The 20461-nt window shown below is 41.0% G+C and overlaps 1 protein-coding gene across 2 annotated transcripts in view; it reads left to right on the forward strand.

Moving 5' to 3' along the window:
- The window catches only part of LOC149839195 (lon protease homolog, mitochondrial-like), a 61456-nt gene that overhangs the window by 28098 nt on the left and 12897 nt on the right, over nt 1-20461 (forward strand). For both annotated transcript variants that reach the window (XM_090002365.1, XM_090002366.1), the window contains 9 exons: nt 716-814; nt 3118-3183; nt 3296-3382; nt 3706-3745; nt 3852-4023; nt 17028-17152; nt 19358-19488; nt 19589-19693; nt 19853-19966. In XM_090002365.1, the coding sequence (XP_089858491.1) occupies nt 716-814; nt 3118-3183; nt 3296-3382; nt 3706-3745; nt 3852-4023; nt 17028-17152; nt 19358-19488; nt 19589-19693; nt 19853-19966 (939 nt within the window). The remainder of the gene's footprint in view (nt 1-715; nt 815-3117; nt 3184-3295; nt 3383-3705; nt 3746-3851; nt 4024-17027; nt 17153-19357; nt 19489-19588; nt 19694-19852; nt 19967-20461) is intronic.

Here is a 20461-nt window from a genome sequence, read left to right on the forward strand (position 1 = left end):
TTAACCTAAGGAACAGGGGCATATTTTATAAAAGAAGAAAATTGAAACGATATGCCTAAAGATGCTAAAGTTGCTCTATAGAATCCCATATTGTTTAAATCTCCACAAAAATCTGTAAAATCGCTTTAAAAATTCATCTAGTGGCCTACAGTCTATCCTCATGACAATCATCTCAGGTCAAGCCAAGCTACCATGGCTTCAATTGGGTCACCAAAGAGGACAATTTGGCAGTGAACAGTGGCTCTGTTTAGCCCATGCACATTCTGTTTCATCTGGGAGCCATCAGCTCCAATACCAAGATTGCTAAGAAACAAAGCGAAAAACAAAGAGGAAAGCATGAGTGACAATTTGTATTGGTATGCCTGTTAGAATTTCATCACTAAGACATAGATGATATATCATTTACATGGTTATGAACTGAAAGACCAAAATGATGTCTTAAGGCATTAATATATATTTTTTCTGAGAGAAAGGAAAAATAAGAAATCAGTATATTACTCAACCACTATTAGCATAAACAAGGATAATAGTAACCTTGCTCAATCCCTGTGGTTGAGAACGTCTCATTCGGTGGAGTTGTTGGGGATAAGTCATGTTTGCTAATCTTGACCGAAAGTTTCTGATTGATAGTGGCTTGATTGATATGTTTAAATTTTGCAAGGTTCTTTTGTAGGCTTTTGGAACTTCTCAAATCCTTTTTTTTATTCCCTTGCAGCATATTGGTGAATTTAATTATCCAAGGTTGGCTGATTTTGGAGCTGCTCTTTCTGGAGCAAACAAACTGCAATGCCAACAAGTGCTCGAAGAATTAGATGTGAGGCAAACATTTGATATTTCAGATATTTGGTTATAATTCTATTAAGCTTTTGTTACCGAAATGTTGCTGTTGTTGCGCACTGATAATAAACTGTTTAAAAGGATGATGTTCTATTAGTGGTTTTCAGTGACTTTGGGAAATACTGTTCTTCTATGTGTCCTGTTTATTCATGCTTGAGGTAAGTACAAGAAAAATTGTAGCAGAAACATTTTATCATATTGTATATTGGTTGTGGAAATGGAATATCATGAAAGAACATGCAAGTGTCTTTTGATCTGTTGGAATTTGGTTTCTCTTGTGCAAATGTATGATCAGTTTGTAATTTACCAATTCCATTTGTTCATTATTCCTTGGACTTGTTAACTTAAATGTGCAATCTTGGGGTGATTTGATGCAAAAAGGTCTTGATCTTCTCTTTTGCTTCATGGTTTTCTTGTATGTCTTGGTAACTACTAACCATTATGTATTAAAATCTTGAACCATGTTGAGACTTTGTTGTGAGATCTGAACAGTGCACAGGTTTGATTAATATAGTAATCCAAGAAGATGTAAAAAGACTACATGATCCATGATGTGCATCATGGAAGTTCATTAAAGAGGGAATAGTGCATACTCTCAATGCCGTATATATCCTCTTTTTTGAAAGTAAGTTTGTTGGTGTTCTCAAGGAGACATAGCTGCCAGGCCATGGTAGCTTACTTTTCAACTGCAAGGAATTGATAGGTGGCTCATTGGGATAGATGGGTGGGCAATATGCCCCCCCTAGAAATGTGTAGTTAGTTTTCTCCTCATACGACTTGAGAAAGAATGATTTAAATTTGTGGATATAAATCGATAGCAAATGGACCCATAAAATCATTATTTAAATTATATTTTCAGTAATATTTTCATTCTTATTTGTTTTTGGAAAAGATTTTACCAACAATGAAATGCAAAAGAGCTCTGAGTTCTGTTTCTTTATTTGACTTAAAGAATTGTGAAGACAAAGTGATTAGCTTGCATATTTTTAACAGTGGTCACAATGTTCTCAATGCCAATTCTGACTGCTTGTATATACCCTAGTGTCAATTGTTGTTTGTAGGGTTATTTCAGTCTTTTGGACTCTTTTTACTGTCGTATGTTATCAAGGACACTTTTGTCCTATTTCCTACTAGACGTTGTAATGAGGTCTATAAAAGACTTGTGATAATAATGTACATGACAAGAAGCCCTCTCAGCCCTATCGAGTTCTCTAGTTCTGCTGTTGCAAAGATGGAATGATCATTAGCTGGTTAGAGAGCAAGATGACCCAAAAATGATTGAGGCACGACTTGAACTCCTAGCATAGGCAACAGAAGGTCACTTTCTTTAAAAAAAAGGAAGAAGCAGTACTAACAACTGAAAATTAATGGGCCAAAGAAAGCAGAGGACTTAAGAGTGATCCCCTTTGTTGGTGTTCTGCTTGTCATAGGCAATTCATCAAACTGATATCTGCAGATCCTATTACAAGGGATGCACAACAATCCACACCATTTTATTCAGATCTATTGTGTTCTCTGCTATCATGCAAGGATGAAATGTCTTTCCATGCATTTTATTCTTTTACCTTGTATTCAGATCGGTCCTTTTCATGGACCTAACGCACTGTATTTTTACTGAAAGTCTTCTTTAGTCCTTCAAAGAGAAAACTATGATCATCTTCTTTATGCTTTCTTTGCTTCATGCTATTCAAGTATATAATATATCCTCGTCATAAAAAAGAGGAATATGTAAAGCAATGTGAAACGCTATGTTTAGGAGCAACCACTGGACTTCTAAGGACTTTTGCTATATCCATAGCGCTACACAGGGTGTATTCAGTTAAACCAGTATTCTGCTTTTGGAAACATTGGGAGAATCAATTATAGCGTACATGTGAAACAATTTCATCTAGCCTGATCACTGCCCTGTTCTTTTCCAGCCATAATTCACGTGGATCATTCTAAGAATCCCAGTATGACCTGATTGCTTGATATGCAGCTTGATACTTTCTTTTCTATTTATGTGCTTAGTAGTGGTCTTGTTCAGTGATCATTGTATGTCTGTATAACTGTGCTTTTTGTCATTCATATTTTCCTTTAAATGTATTGCTACAAGTTTTTGTCAACTTACATCAGAACTGGATATTATTACTTCTTGAACTTCCAAGTGTTTAAAGTTTTTAACGTTTATCTGGTATAGATGCTGTTGCATCTATCCTACTCTGTTTCTCATTGAATTTTTCTGTTTTATTTATTTTTTTCCCTTAAATATGATTAGTATGTAATTTGGCTGCAATTCAGGTGTATAAACGGCTGAGTCTTACATTAGAACTTGTAAAGAAGGAGATGGAAATAAGCAAAATACAGGTAATTCTAGTGGAAGTTTTGTTCATTCTTTTTTAACATGCTTGCTAGGGGCATGTTAAAGCTATACTTGTCCATATTCTGCCTTGGACTAAGTCCATATCTACACTGCTAGGAATCAATAGCCAAGGCAATTGAGGAAAAAGTAAGTGGTGAACAGCGTCGTTATCTGCTTAATGAGCAACTCAAGGCATTAAAGAAGGTTAGTCATGATTATATAGTCAACTCCTGGAGTTTTGCTGTTAAAAATTTGTCTTCTCATTGTTGGACCTTTTTATTGATCTTAATGTTTATCATTTTATTATTAACAAAAAATAAACTTTTCTTGGATAGAGAAGTTGTTGCATCTACCTACTTTAACACTCTATTGTTATTTCCCTTATGAGTACGTAGATGATTACCATTGCAAATACTTCAAAGCAAAATGGTGTTGCAATTGTTGCCAATGGTCACTGTATGTTGGCATTCTTGCTTCATGAGTAGTCTACACTTTACAGGAATATAACTTCATCTGTCTTGATCCAGGAGCTTGGTTTGGAGACAGATGACAAGACAGCACTTTCAGGTTAGTTTTAGACTTTTAGTGAACCTTCCTCTTCAAGAAAATATACTCTGACAACCTTTTAATTTCAATATGCTTTATTCACTTTTCTTGTTATGGCTTCTTGCAGCAAAATTTAGGGAAAGAATTGAAACAAAGAAGGATAAATGCCCACCTAATGTTCTGCAAGTTATTGAAGAAGAACTCACAAAGTTGCAACTTTTAGAAGCTAGTTCAAGCGAGTTTAGTGTAACCCGTAATTATCTTGATTGGCTTACTGTATTGCCATGGGGAAACTATAGGTTAGTTGGTTGACTGCTCTTTTTTTTCCTCATGGTATCTGTGTCATACATTGACACTTTGGACTGTTCCTGCAAATGCACAAAAATTTCCATCATTTGTTGTCCATAGTCTGGTGGATAACTACAGATTTATTATTTTTGATCTTGCTGTCTACTGATATATAACTGTAGGTGCATATGCATGTTTCTTGTATTCGAAGAGCCATGGAGCTTCTACTTCTAATAATTTTCATGTATCTGTAATACATTGTGGTTTACATACAATCTGTGCAACTGTTTAGTTTTTATATTTAAAATCATTTCACCAGGTACATACTGCAATTTATGTAATATGTACTTGTATCTCAAACTCTGACACTATCTGAAGTTCCTTTTTTGCGGCATGGGTTTGTTTCCTAGCCTATATGCATGTAAATGGGATATGCCGTCATTTCCTTTTTCTTCTTTCATATATCTAGATTTGCACACACACAGATAAACATGCGCAATATACTCACTTACCTTCATCTATACTTGTGTTGTGTGTTTCTTCAGGATATTTAAGCATTCACCTGTTTCCTTAGAGCTTACCCACTTCTTCATGTGTATATTCTTTGAGGGAAAAAGAAAGATGATTTTTTGGTGTTTTGTTGTTTTTTTCTGGGTGTCTTGTGTGCTCTAAATCGTAAGGTGAATATATATATATATATATATATATATATATATATATATATATATATATATATATATATATATATATATAGGGGAATGAAAACCTACCTGATAGAAAACCTCCCAAGCCTACCCACTAAGAAACATTTATCAGATTTTCGGTGTTTTTTCGAAATTCTAACCTTACAGATGTGTTCAGCATGATTGATTTACTATATATAGACACTTGGATCATGCATTTTGGATGGGAAAAATGGCCTCTGGAGCCTAAAAAATTTATGAAATTGTAGGCTGTTGATTTTTGAAACCTTAGAAAAAGTTAAAAACATATCCATGCATCAGAATTAAATGCTCCAAGAACTGATTCTCATAAACACAAGTGCATAGATCACATCTGTAAGGTCAGAATTTCGAAAAAAATGAAAATATGATAAATGTTTCTTAGTGGGTAGGTTTAGGAGGTTTTCTATTGGGTAGGTTTTCATTCCCATATGTGTGTGTGTATATATATATATATATATATATATATATATATATATATATATGACAGTGAGAGCGAGAGCATGCCGATGTGAAAATGTCTATGAATAGACAATACGCATACAAGCATAAATACTTTATAAAAGAAGTGTACGAAGACACTCTCACAACACTTGAACAAAATACGCAAAAAACGTAATAATAGCAAATATGCAATAATGCATGTATTTCATAAAAGATGCAAATGCTTGAGACTCTCAAGCTTAGGAAAAACAAAGGGGGAACACCCCTATTTATACAAGAAGGAGAAGGTGCAAAGGGGCTCCCAAAGGAGTCGTTGGGGGGCCCCAAACGGTCACAAATGTGGTGCACCGGTGGTAGCCATTGCGAGAAGCTTTTTCGATTTGGGACATATGGGTTTAATATGCCCCGGTTCTTTATAGAAATGACAAACAATTTTACTATAGTCCCTTTTTCCTCTTTGCCCACCATTTTCACCTTGACTTTGCGGTTTAAAATGAGGAGGACGATAGGTTCTTACATTGTTTCCGGGTCTTGATACGGCATTGGCCTCATTGTTTTCTTCATAATTACAAGGAACCACAAGAACATTTGATCCTTGTTTACATAAACTCATACGAGTCTCCTCACCACTTAATTTGGTGAGTACATCTTCAAGAGAGGGAGGAGTAAATGAGGATAGAAGAGATGACCTTATTTGCTCAAATTCGGGTCTTAGCCCATTCAAAAAATTGAAGAACTGATCTTCTTCAAGTTGCTTGTGACCTATGTCACATGGGTGCGGGTGCGACACGGGTGCGGCGCAATTTCAAAATTTTTGGACACGGGGACTCGGCTATATATATATATATAATTCTAGTAAACAATTAAAATTAAGTAGCCAGAACTATATAAGATAAAAGGATATTATCATTTTTCAGATATAATTTAAATTGACTTGTAATAGTAAACTTCAAGTCTGCAGTAAATTAAGTAGCCAAAACTATGACCTTAATTTTTTTCGAAAGTTTCAATTTGGCACTCCCATTTCTTTATGGTAGTTCTTAAGCTAGCTTTTCTAATACTTGTGAAACTAGTATTTTTTTAAACTGGAAAAGCATTTATTTAGCTACCTCAAATGGTTGGGTTACCTTTTATCGTGTTTTATACATATTTTTACATAAGTTGTGAAACAGTCACACAGACTGTGCACACAGTCTGTGCAATGCAGTCTGTGACTGTGCACAGTCACACAGACTGTGCAGTTGCAGTTGCACAGTCTATGACTGTGCAACTGCATTGCACAGTCTGGTTATAAAAAAAAGATATATAAAATTTGATTTTTTTTGTTTTTTGTCTTAAAAATGGACATTTTTGGACTCGGTCAAAGTTGACCGAGTCCAAAATGTGGACGGACTCGGCCTTGACTCATTGACCGAGTCCGACTCGGCGTTGACCGAGTTCGGGCCGAGTCCGAAGCAGCACCCGTGTCGGGGCGTGTCGACTCGGGTGCGGCACCTCCCTAGTCGAGTCCGTGTGACATATCTTGTGACGGAGTTCGATTGCCTCTCCACTCCATTTTGGTTTAAGCATGACAAGCTCATCCCAAATGGATGAAAGATCGGCATAATACTCCCTAATAGTCATTTCACCTTGAGAAAGGGAGAGCGCCTTCTTTTGAAGATAATACTTGTGGGATAGATCCCTTGATGTATACATTTTCTCAAGATAATGCCAAGCTTCGGATGTCTTTTTGAACTTAATAATGTTGGCATTAATCTTAGTTTTAACGGATGAAAAGAACCAAGAAAGAACCTTGAAATTCTTCATTTCTCACTCATCGTGCTTCTTAGAATAATCTTCAAGAGCTTTGACCCTTTCTTCTCCTTCAAGAATCTTGATTTCACTTTGGTTTACCTTTGTTATTTTCGGTTCCGGTTCCGGAATTGTGCCTTGCACATAACCCTATAGCCCCTTCCCTTTTACGTGAGCCTCCATGTTTCCGGCCCAAACATGATAGTTGGACCCATTTAATTTAAAACCAAAAGTAAAATGAGACTCTTTTTCGCCAATTATAAAGTAAAGAGGAAGGGAGAAAGGGCATACTAACACAATATTTCAAATTCTAGCTTGCGCAAGATCCTTCTAAAATATTTGAGAAGCAAGATGCACCACTTCAACCTCCAAAAAATCGAAGGCACGCTTTTCGAGGCACTCGAAAAGAAAGGAATCCCACGATCTTCGATCACCAACCGAGCTTTGATACCATGTGAAAATGTCTATGAATAGACAATACACATACAAGCATAAATACTTTATAAAAGAAGTGTACGAAGACACTCTCACAACACTTGAACAAAATATGCAAAAAGCGTAATAATAGCAAACATGCAATAATGCATGTATTTCATAAAAGATGCAAATGCTTGAGACTCTCAAGCTTAGGAAAAACAAAGGGGGAACACCCCTATTTATACAAGAAGGAGAAGGTGCAAAGGGGCTCCCAAAGGACTCGTTGGGGAGCCCCCAACGACTCTATTGGGGGACTCCCAATGCACCTTTTATGAAAAAGCAAAAAGAATAAAAAATAAAAAAGAAATACAGAAAAATAAAGATGAAAAATTACAACATATTCCAAATGGAATATGCGCAAGAAAGGAAATTACAAGAATACCCTTTTTGGGTAAAATAAAGTAAAATATATAAATATATATTTATATATATAGAGATACATATACAAATAATATATATATATATATGTATATATATCTCTATGTATATAAGTATATATATTTATACTTACAACAGAGATTTTTGGGAGGTACATTTTAACAGCCGAAACCCAAGATAAGAAAAAAAAGACATTGCATGATAAAAACTCATGCCCCCGTGCTGTGCCCATTTTGCCTAAAATAAAAAGTTAAAGTTATAAATACAATGAAAAGCATTTTACACTCAAGGCAATGATACCATTTCAGAACAACTCTAAAATGATTGGTTTGTTAGCCACCAGAAGTTTATTCATGCAATTGACCATGAAAAACCATCTGGTCTAAGACACAGGGATTCAACAAACCAGGTGCCGCACTCGCGTCGATGTGGGTGCGCGTGCAGGTGTGGCACCCGGTGCGGTCAACCCGACCCTGGGTGCAGTCAACCTTACTCTGGGTACGGTCAACGCACCTAGGGTCATTTTGGTCCAATTTCAGACTTAAAAAAAATTTGCTCAATCAAAAGGGCTGTGAAGAGAGGATTAGGGCACTTTTTTTTTGCCCTAATCCTTCCTTTCTCTCCTCCCGACTTCGCAGCCGAACCCCGACGCCGATCTCTCCGCCGTCGTCGCGGACTTTCCTCTTCTCTCCCGCGCTCCTCTGCTCTCTCGCTCGCCTCCTCTCCTCCCAACGTCTCTTAGGGGAGACCGACACCACCTCCTCCTCTCCCTCGTCACAAACCTTCGGCGATCGTCGGCATCAACGCAACCCCGACGACGACCGGAGCTCACAGGTACGCTCCTCTTCCTCCACTTCTCCCTCTGTCTTCTCCTTCCTCCCTTCTTGTGTTCGTCGGCAGGAGGACGGTGGCCTCTGCCGCGCCTTCCTCCCTCTCTGTTTTCGGGAGGGGGTCCGACAGGTAGCCGGTGGCCCCTGCCACCCTCACCCTCTTCTTTGGGGCCTACCTGACGGTCGGCAGGTGGCCGACGGCCCCTGCCGCCCATTCCTCCCACCTCTCTGTGCTATTGGAGGGTCGGCGGCCCTGCCACGCCCCTCCCCCTCTCTGTCGCCTGAGTCCTATCTGGCAGGGGCTTCACCCCTGTCGCTCGAAGTTTCAACAGGAACGACGAAGCCCTGCCTCCCTCCATCCCCTGCCGACTGTATCTTTTGGCTAGGGCAAAGCCCTTGCCGATCGTCATTTTCCTTGCAGGGAGTTTTGCCCCTATCGATTATTTTTTTGGCAGGGGCAAGACCCCTGTCGACGAGCTTTCTCTGGCAGGGGCTTTGCCCCTGCCGTCAGTCATTTCTTCGGCAGGGGCGAGGCCTCTACCGACAATCTTTTTGGCAGGGAGCCTTGTTATTCTCCAGTAGGGGCAAAGCCCTGTCGAATGCCGATATTTTCTGACAGGGGCCTTGCCCCGCCGACTGTCGTTCCGACTTTTGGATCATCGAAATCTTACCTGTATAGGTTTTTTTTCTCATAAAAACATATTTTTTCTTTAAGAAATCATGATCCAAGAGTCGATTCTCATTAAATCAAGCATGCTAAACACATCTAATGGTTCAGATCTGTAATAACTTATGACATTATGACAGATCCGAACCATTAGATATGTTTAGCATGCTTGATTTAGTGAGAATCGACTCTTGGATCATGATTTCTTAATGAAAAAACAAGACACGTCAAAACTATAGAATTAGCGATATATCTCGCTGTTTCAACGTGACAAACATGGAATTATCTGAGCCCAGTCTTTTTTCTTATGATGCATTTAATGATGAAGCAGAAAATTATTAAGTTCCATTACTTCATCGTCATATACATTTTAGGATATACTTTTGGTATGTAATTTAGTTCTTTTCTGCTTTACTTATTTGATTGATATTTAGGTTGATTTAATTGCGGTGTTAGTTTTTGTAAGGTAGAATAAAATTGTAGAATTGTTAATTTGATATATTGCATGCATGATGAATGATATTATGACAATGTTAATTGTTAAAACTTTAAAATTATATATATATATATAATATATATATATAATATATATAATTTTTTACAGTTTTGCACCGCCGCACCCCCGCACCCAAGGTTTTTTAAAGTTTTGCATCCCCGCACCCGCACCCGCACCCACACCCATGTGACAGCATCTGTTGGACTCTGTCGATGCAACACATATTAGTTGGACAATAATGTGACAATGGGGCAACCTCGGTCTGGTCTTTCGTTACCCAAGACCGCGAATCATCTGAATAATGTGAATTGAACTGGACAGACGAAAGTGGGTCAAAAGTCAGCCAAAACGGCTGCAGGAGCATACCGACTCGCTGCTGAGGGCTGGTCTTGACAATTGGCAACACATGCATTGAAAGGTTTTCCTTGATTTCACTTATAACAGTCAAGCTTGAAAAAGATAAACCCCCTGTGATGGGAACCAATATGCTATTTCTACCTGGAAACACAAAATCCTACTAGCTCAACTTAGGGGTGGACATCGGACATGGTTGCCTAGCCCAGTCAGCCCCTCTAAAATACGTGCCAAGCAGGGATTTTGCCCATATTTTAAAGCCTGTTGCTCACTAGCTAGACTTTCAACCTGAGCCAGATAGTGCAGGTACTTGTATGGATATTGTCACGGGCCTATTTCCTTCAATGGGCCAGCGCGGCGCGATGGTCCTTCCTTACCGCCGCAAGCCTACTCGTCAGCTCGCTTGCCGGTCGCGGAAGCTTATGATCAGAGTGCAAGAGAGCAAGAGAGAATAGAGGGAGAGAAGTTGCAATCACAAGAAGCAATCACAACGAGGGTGAACAAAAGAAAGCTCAACGCATTTAATTCATTCACAATTTTGCCCGCAGGCTATTACAGTTCAAGTATACGGGCTGCCCCTTCGGGGTATTGATTCACCTGAACCGGGCAGCTTACATCAGACTCAACAAAAGCAAAACAGACTCTAGCGCAACTGTACACTGTAAGTCGCAAGGGAACATGCTCCCCCCTTCAAATCATGCGCCGTCCTCGGCGCCATCTGTTTCGTGGTAAGCCCTGACTTCAGCCGGGTAGCGGCTGTTCATTCGAAATGCAGGCTCCCACGTTGGTTCCGCTGTTTTCTCCCACTGCACCAAGTATTTCTTCGCTTGCCCCAAGTAGTTGACCTTGTGGCGAAGGATCTGACTGAGGTGCTTCTCGGCCCGTTGTGCTGCCGGGGCCCTCTGCATGATGGGAGCGCGTTGCGGCACATTGCGTTCCGGGTCTCCATCATCTGGATGGAACTGCTTGAGGTTGCACACGTGGAACACCGGGTGCACCTTGAAGTCTGGGGGCAACTCCAGCTTATATGCCAGCTTGCCCACCTTCTTTGTGATGGTGAAGGGTCCCTCATACTTTCTGAGTAGTCCGCGGTGCCGCCCGCGGAAGATGCCTGTGCGACCAGGATATAACTTCACCAACACTTGGTCCCCAACCTGGAACCCTGCGGGCCGACGGTGTTTGTCCGCCCACTTCTTCATTCTCTTCGCCGCTTTGTGTAAGAATGCCTTCGCCAACTCATTCTGCTCGTGCCAGTCGCGAACAAACTGATAGGCGAAGGATGGCCTTCCTTTTTCTTGTGCGGCAAGAGTGTGCGGGGTCAGTGGCTGCTGCCCCGTGGCTATCTCAAATGGGCTGTGGCCTGAAGATTCGCTCTTCTGCAGATTATAACAAAACTGTGCCACATCAAGGAGCTTCACCCAATTTTTCTGATTGGCACTAACAAAGTGCCTAAGGTACTGCTCCAGTATCCCGTTGATGCGCTCTGTCTGCCCATCTGTCTGCGGATGGAAGCTTGTTGAAAACAGCAAATCAGAGCCAAGTAACTGAAATACTTCACGCCAGAATTTGCCCGTGAAGCGAGCATCGCGATCGCTCACAATGCTCTTTGGTATGCCCCAATGCTTCACCACATGCTTTACGAACAACTCTGCAGTCTTCTCTGCAGGGCACTCCTTGGAAGCTGAGATGAAGGTGGCATACTTTGAGAAACGATCCACCACGACTAAAATAGAACTGAGGCCCTCTACCTTTGGCAGACTAACAATGAAGTCCATAGAGATGCTTTCCCAAGGACGTTCTGGAATTGGTAGAGGCTCAAGGAGACCGGCAGCCTTCTGGTTTGTCCCCTTATCTTGCTGGCAGATGAGGCATGTCCGCACATACCCCTCAACATCGTCTCTCATCTGCGGCCAATAGTAGCCGTGCTCAAGGAGTGCTAAGGTCCGCTCCTGACCAGGATGGCCGGCCCATAGTGTATCATGGCACTCCTTGAGTAGCTCTCGGCGAAGGCTTCCCCACCGTGGTACAAAGATGCGTCCCCCTTTTGTTACCAGGAGGCCATCCTGTAGCCAAAATCGTCGAGTCTTCCCTGCCTGCGCCAGAGAAACAAGGTGTTGTGCGGTCGGATCCTGCTGTGTACCCTCGCGGATGCGAATCAGCAATGCACCCACCAAATGCACTTCGGAAGGCTCTGCGCGCGCAGCAGCTAATTCAGCCCTACGGCTCAAAGCATCCGCCACAACATTGGTTTTTCCAACCTTGTACTCTAAGGCAAAGTCGAACTCAGCCAAAAACATCTGCCATCGAGCTTGCTTGGGCGTCAGCTTCTTTTGCGTCTGAAAATAGCTCGTGGCCACATTGTCCGTCTTGACGACGAACTCGGCACCCAAAAGGTAGTGCCGCCAGGTCCTGAGGCAATACACAATGGCGGTCATCTCACGTTCGTGCACTGTGTACCGCCTCTCTGCATCCTTCAGCTTACGACTCTCATATGCGATCAGATGCCCGTCTTGCATAATAACCCCGCCAATGGCAAAGTCTGAGGCATCAGTGTGGACTTCGAAGGGTCTCGAGTGATCAGGCAGTCGCAGCACTGGCTCTCTCACTAAGGCTTTCTTCAAGCCCTCGAAGGCATCTTGGCACGCTCCTGTCCAGAGCCATACCCGATTCTTCTTCAACAAATCTGTGAGGGGCGCAGCAATGAGGGAATAACCTTCGATGAAACGCCGATAATAATTTGCCAAGCCGAGGAATGACCGCAATTCTGGCACTTTGCTTGGCGGAACCCATTCCTGGATGACCCTTATCTTCTGCCCATCCATACGCAGCACACCACGCCCCACAACGTGGCCAAGGAAGCTGATCTCCTCCTGCCCGAAGAGACACTTCTCTCGTTTAACACAGAGGTCATTCTCCTTCAGCACCTGAAACACTGTTCGCAAGTGCCCGACATGTTCCTCCATGTTACTGTTGTAGATCACGATATCATCCAGATAGACTACCACAAACTTGTCTAAGTAAGGGTAGAAAATCTGGTTCATTAAAGTCGTGAACGTGGCTGGAGCATTTGTCAACCCGAATGGCATTACTAGAAATTCGTAAGCACCATAGCGGGTGACACAAGTTGTTTTCGGCTCATCACCTTCGGCAATCCTCACCTGCCAGTAACCCGATCGCAGATCTAGCTTGGAAAGATACGGGCACTGCCTAGCTGATCGAACAAGTCTGCTATCAATGGCAATGGGTACTTGTTCTTCACCGTGAACTTGTTCAAGTCCCGGTAATCCACACATAACCGTTTAGAGCCATCATGTTTCATCTGAAAAAGGATCGGGGCACCAAATGGGGCTTTTGATGGACGAACAATGCCTGCGTCCAACATCTCGTCTAGCTGCCTGCGCAGCTCCTTCAACTCTGCTGGCCCCATACGGTATGGAACCATTGCGGGAGGCTTTGCTCCCTGGGTCAACTCAATCTTGTGGTCGACCTCGCGTCTTGGCGGAAGACGCTTTGGCAATTCCGGAGGCATCACCCCCCGAAACTCCTCCAATAGAGGGGCTAGGGTCGGCGGCACTGCTGCTTCTACCTTCCCTTCATCTGCACGCACTGCAACTAAGAATGTCTGCTCCCCATGCTTGACACCCTTCTTCAGTTGCATTGCTGATAACACTGAAGACTTGCCTTTCTGCGTAAGGCACTGCACTGTGTGGGACAGGTCCGATCCCATGATCGTCAACGTGTTAAACTTTGGCAGCATCATCACATTCTGGCTTCGCAGAAACTCCATACCCAGAATCACCTTGAAATCGTCCAGGGGCACCACAGAGAAGTTGGCTTTGCCGACCCAACTCCCCACTTGAGTAGCCACATCTCTTGCTTCACCAAGAATGGGCTTGGCCTCAGAGTTTACTGTTTTGATAGTCCTCTGCTTTGGCCCTGTTTTCAAGCCCAACCGCTCTGCCTCTTCCCGCGAGACAAAGTTGTGTGTGGCCTCGGAGTCTACCATTGCCGAAGTAGACTTTCCATTCATAATGACTTCTACGTACATAAGTTCCTTACTGACCTGCATGTTCTTAGCTGCGCAACTTCTAGCTGCGTTAATCGATCGCATGACGCCCATCCTCGGTTGCATGGTCTCAGTGTCACTGCCTTCAGTATCGCTGCATTCTTCCTGTGCAGCATTGGCTTGCCCGTCGTCCTTTACAAGGCGCTTTGGGCATTGCCGGGCGATATGTCTATCACCACAGAACCAACATGTCACAACCGCACCCTTGTTGCTGTTGTTATGCTTTGTGTAGTTCTGTTTCTTTTCGGATTGATGGCGTGTCGACGCCTCACCTTTATCGTTGCGCTGCTCATCCTTCTTGCCTCCGTGGTCAGGCTTCTTCCCAACTTTGGTTGATGGGGTGAAAGGTTTGCGCTGAGTATCAACTAAGCGCTCAACCGCCACGTATGCATCTTCCAAAATACGGGGGTTGCTCCTTTCCACTTCGGACTGTGCCCATGGTTGAAGTCCCACAATGAACCAGTTGAGCATGTCGTCTTCTGGCATGTTAGGTATCTCTAGCATAAGCTTCTGGAACGTTCGGACATAGTCCTGCAACGAACCAGTATGTTTGAGTTCACGAACCATTCGGTAAGCCTGTCTCTGCGCATTTCTTGGCATGAAGTAGTTGCGCAACTCTACTTTGAAGTCGTCGAAGGTGTCTATCACACATTGACCCCTCTCCATGTCATTGCGCTTCCGCCTCCACCAAGCGATAGCATCACCATCAAGTAAGGCCGCTGCAGCCTTGATCCTCAGATCTTCAAGGGTCACATTTTGGATATCCAAGTAGTCTTCTACTTGGAACAAGAAGTTCTCAATGGCCTTGCTGTCGCGAGAACCATTGAATTTTGCGGGTCTAGGTACATCAATCCTTGATGGTCTCTCACCATTTCCGCCATTCAGGGTCACCGTCCGCTGCAACGTACGGTTCCTCAACTCAAGATCGGTCACTGTAGTCGTCAACGAAGTGACCTGCTCCATTAGTAAGTTCACCTGCTCTTGCAGGCTCGCCACCACATCATTCAATCCATTGAATGATTCACATGCGCGTGAAATCGCTTCATCATGCGAAGTCACATCTTCCACCAACTTGTTAACAGTTGTAGCCAACTCTTCTTGGCCCCGAGGTGAACCCATCTCCTCAGCTTCGGCAACTGCCTTGCCTCTGGTGTTGCGCAAGTGTTGATAAGGCGCCACGATGTCTTGCTCACAAATCGCAGCCTGTCGGCGTGTCTGTCGACACCGACTCCGGAGTCCCTTCCCCAGCACGAGAACGGGCTCTGGTACCACTTGTCACGGGCCTATTTCCTTCAATGGGCCAGCGCGGCGCGACGGTCCTTCCTTACCGCCGCAAGCCTACTCGTCAGCTCGCTTGCCGGTCGCGGAAGCTTATGATCAGAGTGCAAGAGAGCAAGAGAGAATAGAGGGAGAGAAGTTGCAATCACAACGAGGGTGAACAAAAGAAAGCTCAACGCATTTAATTCATTCACAATTTTGCCCGCAGGCTATTACAGTTCAAGTATACGGGCTGCCCCTTCGGGGTATTGATTCACCTGAACCGGGCAGCTTACATCAGACTCAACAAAAGCAAAACAGACTCTAGCGCAACTGTACACTGTAAGTCGCAAGGGAACAGATATAGTGTGCTTCATAACTGGGGGTTTAACACGCAATGCAAATATCTGGGGCACTTAGATTGCTTCAACGTGTACCAAAGGCCAGGAGAAAAGCTTTTTATTCTCCCCATTATATGTTGCTACCTGCAAAACCTATGAGCATTAGGTTCCTGCATTGACAGGAGTCCAACATACCAAAAGCTTTTTATTCTCCCCATTATATGTTGCTACCTGCAAAACCTATGAGCATTAGGTTCCTGCATTGACAGGAGTCCAACATACCAAAAGCTTTTTATTCTCCCCATTATATGTTGCTACCTGCAAAACCTATGAGCATTAGGTTCCTGCATTGACAGGAGTCCAACATACGCTGCATGTAATCAATTGAGCATACATGGAAACATTAGATCTACCTTGGTCAGTTTGAAGCAGATCTGCATGACAATCCACGGTCAGTCTAAAAAGGTACTGGGTGGAAACTGGAAAGTAGTGGAGGAGTTATTATTTATCACTCACTAGAAATACATGGGAGGCCTTATAAGTTCCAACAATCTTCAACATTCATAACTTCTTTCATGTAGCATCAGTGTTAAATCAGATATTTTTTTCCCTTGTTCTATGGTTGAGTAATGGTGAATGGAACATAGTATGCATCTCATTCATGTTGTGTTTTTTTCTGCTGAATGCTTGGTTGTGTCTAGGCAATTTATGTTTCTTGATTTTGATGTCATTTGACTGTTGTAGGTCAGATGACTTTGCTTGCAGATAGTTGTCAATTCCATTAAATTTGTGATGCTGGTGTTAATATGTTATGCTTTCTGCAGATTATGGTCATGTTTTTCTTTCTCTTTTCTATACTAGATGGCTTTATCATCTATTGGATGGTATGAGATGCCTCATTTTCATTACACATTTGCTAAAAGAAAATAAATATGTTTTTCTTTTTATGGTTGCATTGGTTTAAATCTTTAGGTGCTTTGTATATCATCCCTTTTTCTCTTCTTTCTCTATGAACAAGTTACCTCTTTCTGGTCATTTTGGATACATCATTACCTTAAGGAGTGAAATTTTGGTTTTGTTTTGTGTTTTGGTTGCACATAATCGACCTCCATATACCTTTCAAAAAGTTTTCTTCTTATGATGCAGGAAATCCTTAAATTTTCATCATGAATATTATTGTCATTTTATGCAGTGATGAAAATTTTGATGTTCATCATGCTCAGAAGATATTAGATGAGGACCATTATGGATTATCTGATGTTAAGGAGAGAATATTGGAATTTATTGCTGTGGGGAAACTCAGAGGAACCTCACAAGGTTATTATTGGATCCCATTTTGCGAATTTTCGTATGTGATGACTCCAGATTATATTTCCTACTTTAGCCCTATCTTAACAGAGACTTATGTTGTATTCATTTTGATGATATGTTTTTTACCTTAGGCCTGACATTTTCATTATATCTTTTTTCTCTGTCTCCTAATCATTAAGTTGAACTTTATGGTCAAGATCTCAAGCATGCATTTGATGATGTAAAACTACTCTTACACTAATTCTATTGATGTTTTGATGCATGTATTCTTCTGGATGTGCTTCTTCTCACTAGTTTTTTTGTAATTGGACCTCTCTTGAAAATCCTGACATCAAGATCATGATCTATCAGGATGCCAATTAGCAGCTGCTGAAAGTTAAGATACTATGAACATAAAATAGTTTTATTTCCTATCTTCGACATTTTATTAATCATCTTTGGCCAAGAAAGAATATCCCCTCATTTTGCAAAACTTTTACTTGAATTGCACTTTTTTGGTCTTTGATGTGTGAGTAGAATGCAACTGACTCATGTTGGGCATGGCTTTTTTCTTCATCTATAAAAAAGAAATAAGAAAATGAGGGAAACAAGGAAAACATTAAAAGGAACTAGTAAATAAAAGGTATACATCAATGTGAAAATTAAAGTACATTGAACTTTATTTGTAGACACATTTTTACACATGTATTAAGAGGGTCTACAACTTTTGGGTGATGAGCGAGTTCAAGAATTAGAAAAATCAACCATGGCAAGTATTAGTGTTGAAGGCTCATAGTGTGAATATTCTACTAATTCTCACCTTGATTGCCACTATCCTTGTTTTTTATCTTGTATAATCTAATGAAGTATAGTTGATTACTAATTTGAGGTTGTAAAATAGTTTCAGCCATATCTTTAATTTTGAATGAGTTCTTTATTCTTTTGCATATTGGTCCTTATAGATATTCTAATGAAATAGCTATAGCACCCAAGCAGTGTTTTGGTGGAAGTGTTAGTCCTACCCAGATGTGTAGTACTAAATTGCTGGCCACCAAGTCTCAAATACCCCGATAGACTGGGGCAGGATCATGAACTAAAAATAGCTCTGGTATTCTTTGGAAGTTGGAACAGATCATGGTTTGCAGCCTAAACTAGAGAACCCCATAACTATGGACCTCCTAGCCAATCTACATCCAATTTCTCATGTGCCCTCTCATAATACTGATATATATTTCTCTCAAAAAATAATATTGTTATATCTGATGCTTAACTTGGCAAGAACATTGATAAATTTATAGATGACATAAAGGAAGATAAAGTAAATTAATATGATGCCAAAATTGTGTTACAGTGTTACATAGCTACAGATATGTGTTAGGGACACAACTTGTGGCAAACTTTGTTCTAAATGAAAGTTTTGTAAAACTATGTTCAAAACTCAAAAACTAGTTGTGATCATTGTCATCTTAAAGCATGAATGCGTGAATAATATTTGCAATATATTATGAATAAAAATCTAAGTTAAAAATGTGTAACATAGATCTGCTGCTCAATTTTATTGTGCTCACCTGTCACCATCCTATATCTATGTTTGATTGTGTGAAGAGGCTGAGCATACAGGGGCAAATAGGCATCTTTGAGTATGGTAGCACCAAAGGACTTATATGAACGCTATACTGTATCAATATGCTGCAACTTTTTCAGACCATTCTTTCGTGGAGTTTTCTTGACACTTTTAATTCCAGAAGTTAAAAATTTGTTGAATGTGATTTTTTAAGGTAGACATAAATTAACATATGAGTGATTGAAACATCGAAACATCAGTCTCTATTTTCATCATCATCTATACATGGTTATTTGAGACAATGGCTTCAGTTAGAGTAAATAAAAGGTAAATATCTGACAGGTTTGTTCTTCAAAAAATATGACGTTTGTTCACTGTTTCAAAAGGAACAATCTAGATATGTATTATTTGGACATTTATATTATTTATCTTTTTAGCTTCTCCAACTTTGAGTTGCTGGAGACCTGATGTACTTTTTACGGGGGCCTTATTTCCTTAGATAGGCTCGTTTTGACTCCTATTAGGGGATTCATGTTACTGTTTGTCCACATCACATGTAATCCTTAGATCATGTGAATTCACCTCCTCCTTTTTTGTACCTTTTGCTTTTTCAGATCCGAAGGTCCTAACTGATTATAACTGGTGGGTTTGTGCTTATTTCAATGCAGGTAAAATTATTTGTCTTTCAGGACCTCCTGGAGTAGGTAAGACCAGCATTGGTCGTTCAATTGCACGTGCCTTGAATAGGAAGTTCTACCGATTTTCTGTGGGAGGTCTGGCCGATGTGGCTGAAATCAAGGTAGGGTTCTCTTTTAGAGTGGTTTCTATGGACTAGTGGTGCCTGTAATTTTTCATGTTTGCTGTATGGAATATATATGTATTGATAAAAATTTATTCAGGGGCATCGTCGAACCTATGTCGGGGCTATGCCTGGAAAAATGGTGCAATGCTTGAAACATGTAGGAACAGCTAATCCTCTTGTTCTGATTGATGAGATTGACAAGGTACGTTGTTCTGCAGTGATGTTTTCCTTCACTTTGCCGCCATCATTTCTTCTTCTTGTTTTTGCATGCTTTCCTTTTATTCTTGTTGGTTTCCCTGTGCGTTTGGATTGAGTTCTCACATTAAATTAATATCTTGGCTTCACATGACATTTTCAACAGCTAGGAAGGGGGCATGCTGGGGATCCAGCAAGTGCTTTACTAGAGCTTCTTGACCCGGAGCAAAACGCAAACTTTCTCGATCACTATCTTGATGTTCCTATTGACTTATCCAAGGCGAGTTAATGTAGCATTGGTTTATACAAGCTTATATATTTTTGTTTGTTGTATTTCTTGTTGCAAGTGTCCCAAGTTTCTATATACGTCATATTGCAGAATGTCTTTATGAAGCTATTAGTGTTCATTGGAGGATAAGAAGATTTAGAAAATTTTAGGAGGCCATGAGCCAAATTTTGAATCTTGGTGAAAACTTTTAAGGGATGTAGGAACTGATGCATTTTTTTGGTGTTGATAAATTATCTGCATGCACAACTTTAAAGAACAAGACAAATAGAAGTGGCAGGTTTGTACATTTTGATCTCCATGAATGAGATATAAATGCTAGACATAAATATTATCTAGGTGATCTGAGAAATCATGCATATCATCTATCAGACACAATAGTAGTACCATAGTAGTGTATAACAGTGCTAGTATTTAAGAATATCTGCTTGTCTTTATGAATAATCTTGGATTGTCTTACTTATGAGCAAAGCTGAAAAGCAGATATTG

Source organism: Nuphar pumila, chromosome 4 (genome assembly GCF_984573655.1).
Source record: "Nuphar pumila chromosome 4, dmNupPumi1.hap1.1, whole genome shotgun sequence".
Classification (NCBI taxonomy): Eukaryota; Viridiplantae; Streptophyta; class Magnoliopsida; order Nymphaeales; family Nymphaeaceae; genus Nuphar; species Nuphar pumila.